We start from the raw sequence: 2,944 nt of genomic DNA, 5'->3' as shown, positions 1-2,944 counted from the left end.
TTAGGTTCGACCCCTTCAGTAGGCAGTTCCGCAACAGAAGGCTGGTTTCAACTAATGATTTCTGCGCACGCATTCTTCTGCAGGCTGAAGGGGCACCCAGGTTTGCTCGGGAAAACTTATGCATAGAGAGACCATACATGGTGTGGGTTCAGCCCAGTCCAAGAACATTGATTCAAACAACATAAATTCAGAACAAGAACTTGCATTGTATTTGAAGCAAGAAAACATTAGACCCAAGACTCAAAAGCTTTTCCAAGATCGAGCAAACTAGGTGTACATGCCATTGATCTTAACTCGATCAAATTCACGAGAGTAATCTTCGTTTGACTTTGATGCTCGCTCGATGTGCACATAGCTAACACGGGTACAATCCACAGTGGCAAGAGCATGTGCAATAGACATCAGGTTCTTGATCTGAGACAATATTAGCAAGGGCTGAATTGAAAAGGGTCCAAAGCCATACATCTCGGCCGTTAAGATCTGAAGTTGCTAACCGATTCAGATCCTGATCATTTATTGCTGCAGGTCCTTGATGCGTACGTGCTTGGGAGACGAAATGCTTCCATATTGCCTTTCGTTGCTGTCGACTTAGGTTGGGATATTTGATCTTCAGATGGATCCTGCTAAGGATTGCCTCGTCAAATTCTGTCTCGCGGTTGGTCGTGAGGAAGGAGGTCCCTTGGGAGTATTCCAGTTTGCGGAGGAATATGGTAACAATAGCGTCCTTCGACATGTTGATGGATGTGCGACGCTCAAGAAACACGTCAGCTTCATCTAGAAGGAGAAGAGCATCGAAACGTTTGGCGATTTGGAATATTCTTGTGAGGTTGTCCTCAAGTCTATCGGGTTGGGTGGCCAGTTGCGCGGCAGGAATCTGAAACATCAGCAGAAATTATTGACTTGGAATTGAAGCTGGGCTTACCGGGTAAAGAGGCCGCTCAAAATTCTCAGCCATAGCTTCAGCCGTCAGAGTCTTACCCACACCCGGCGGGCCACTGTGTCTGTTAGCAGGGAAACCAATTGGAGGCCGTCGGGACATACTACAAAAGGACGATCAGGCCACGCCCCTTGCCTGCAACAAAATCATCAAATGGGAGGGTGGGAGTCACACCCATCCGTGTCTTTGCAAGCGCCATAAGGGTGGATCTCTGCTCATCTGGAATTGTCAAGTTCCCAAAGAGAGTCGATGACCATTTAATTTCATCGATGTCGTCAACCGCAAACTCATCTAGAATCAAATTAGTGTTTGTATTGGAAAAAGAGTTGACAGGCCTCACAGAAAGCGTTATTAGTGAAACTAAAACCGGGGACAGTGGGACAGCATATCAGATAGTCATCATCATCCATGTCGCCGTCCCCCACATCATCATACTTCACTTGCTCCTTCTCTTTCTGGACTTGGTCGGCAAAGTCAATCCAAAAAGCTCCATCTAAATCGATACCCGTGGCCTGAGACTTCTCAATGCGTGGGCGAGAATAGTTCGGCATCATCTCATGAAAGAACGAAGCATCGATTCCAACACAGCTGTCAATATTGACTCGCACAGGCTGTTTCTTCATCATGAAGAAGGCAGTTCCACGGCAGTGACGGATATGTGTTCCTGCTAGTCCACAGAACTTCCGGCCGCATTTGATCAGGTTCTGCCTCACCGTCGCTTCCTCCGGGTGGTACTGAAGTGGAAATGCTGGTAGCTGATGGATGGGTCGCAAGCCTCGAAACTTTTCAATTTCGAGTTCCATGCCGGCTTTTCCAAGAACCTTTCCGTCATAGTCGATGTAGCTGCAATCGAGGCTGTAATACTCCACGCCATTAAACCTGGTTTTCTCCTCAATAGCATTCAGCACAACGCATCTTGGCTTCTCCGTCCCAAAACATTTCGTATAGATGATGGACCCCGGCTTGAAGATGGCCCAGAGAATGTCCCACGTCGCCTGTCCACTTGCAAGTTGGGATGCGAGCCGTTCGGTTGTGGGCTGGTATGTCGTCGAGACGAATTCGATGAGCAGGGAAAGGTAATTCACTTGGTCCTGTCGGCCCGGTTCACCAGCGGCGTTTGCCCTATATGTCTCCAGCTCAGGGAGGAAGTAGTACAAGAGGTCCAGCTCAACCTGTGTCAATGTTAGCCACTGCTGGGTTCTGCAATGAGGCGCAACATACACTAGGCTTATCCTCCTGCAAGCTGATGGACTTGACAACTTTCAAAACATCCTGCAAAGCGCCACGAAGGAATTTTGACTTGATGTCAATGCAGACGGTCCGCTTCGTGGAATTTTTTCCAGTTCGGGTCCGAACGACGAAGGCATATTGGTCAAGCTCGTCGAGGACCTCTTCCACCGCTTCCTTGGTCTTATACTGCAGTGTCGTTTTATCCCAACTGCAAACCAGTCAGTCGAGTTGATGAGCATTAATGACGGAGCACATACATTTCATTGACTCTCTTGAAGTCAAGCTTAGAGCCAAGTGCGGCGACTGCGGGCTTGGAGTCTAACGGCTTGTTCGCTCCCGACGATGCACCTTCCGTGTTGGGCTCAGCTGCGGTGGGATTGGCCCTGACCTCCTGGATAACTTCCACAAGGAGATCTTTCAGTTCCTTCCGTACGACAAGGTGCTGATACATTCCATCCAATGTCGGGCTCCTCTGGGCGCTTTCGTCGATCGGGCTGCATGGAGGTGTTTGGGCAGGCGGCGGAGTGGCAGGCGCCTTGCCATTGGCCATGAGTTTCGACATGGTGATAATTGAAAAGGAGGGGTTATCTTGTAGATTGGTCAGGAGTGCTAGCTTGATAGGGGCTTCTTGGTTGAACATCTGTTCATTGCCTCAGTCAATCTGGGTAATCGTGCCTTCTTATAGACTGTCCTGTGGATAGCTGCTGCATGTTGACTATTATGCATTGACCCTGAGCAAAGGCGACACCATTTCCGCTTTGGCCACGCAGATACGGG

At 49.0% G+C, this 2,944-nt stretch overlaps 1 protein-coding gene across 1 annotated transcript; it reads right to left on the bottom strand.

Annotated features, from left to right (window-relative positions):
• Nucleotides 1-267: 267 nt before the first annotated feature.
• On the bottom strand, nt 268-2,729 carry HCAG_08503 (predicted protein; the record flags this gene model as incomplete). Its single annotated transcript, XM_001536671.1, has 7 exons — nt 268-414; nt 464-874; nt 923-973; nt 1,053-1,228; nt 1,278-2,109; nt 2,159-2,375; nt 2,425-2,729. The coding sequence occupies 7 exons, from the start codon at nt 2,727-2,729 to the stop codon at nt 268-270; spliced, it is 2,139 nt and encodes a 712-aa protein (XP_001536721.1).
• Nucleotides 2,730-2,944: the final 215 nt, after the last annotated feature.

This window comes from Histoplasma capsulatum, genomic scaffold, assembly GCF_000149585.1.
Source record: "Histoplasma capsulatum NAm1 scaffold_11 genomic scaffold, whole genome shotgun sequence".
In the NCBI taxonomy this organism is placed as follows: Eukaryota; Fungi; Ascomycota; class Eurotiomycetes; order Onygenales; family Ajellomycetaceae; genus Histoplasma; species Histoplasma mississippiense.
The sequence above is the reverse complement of the archived record's forward strand: the minus strand, read 5'-3'. Positions and strand labels throughout refer to the sequence as shown.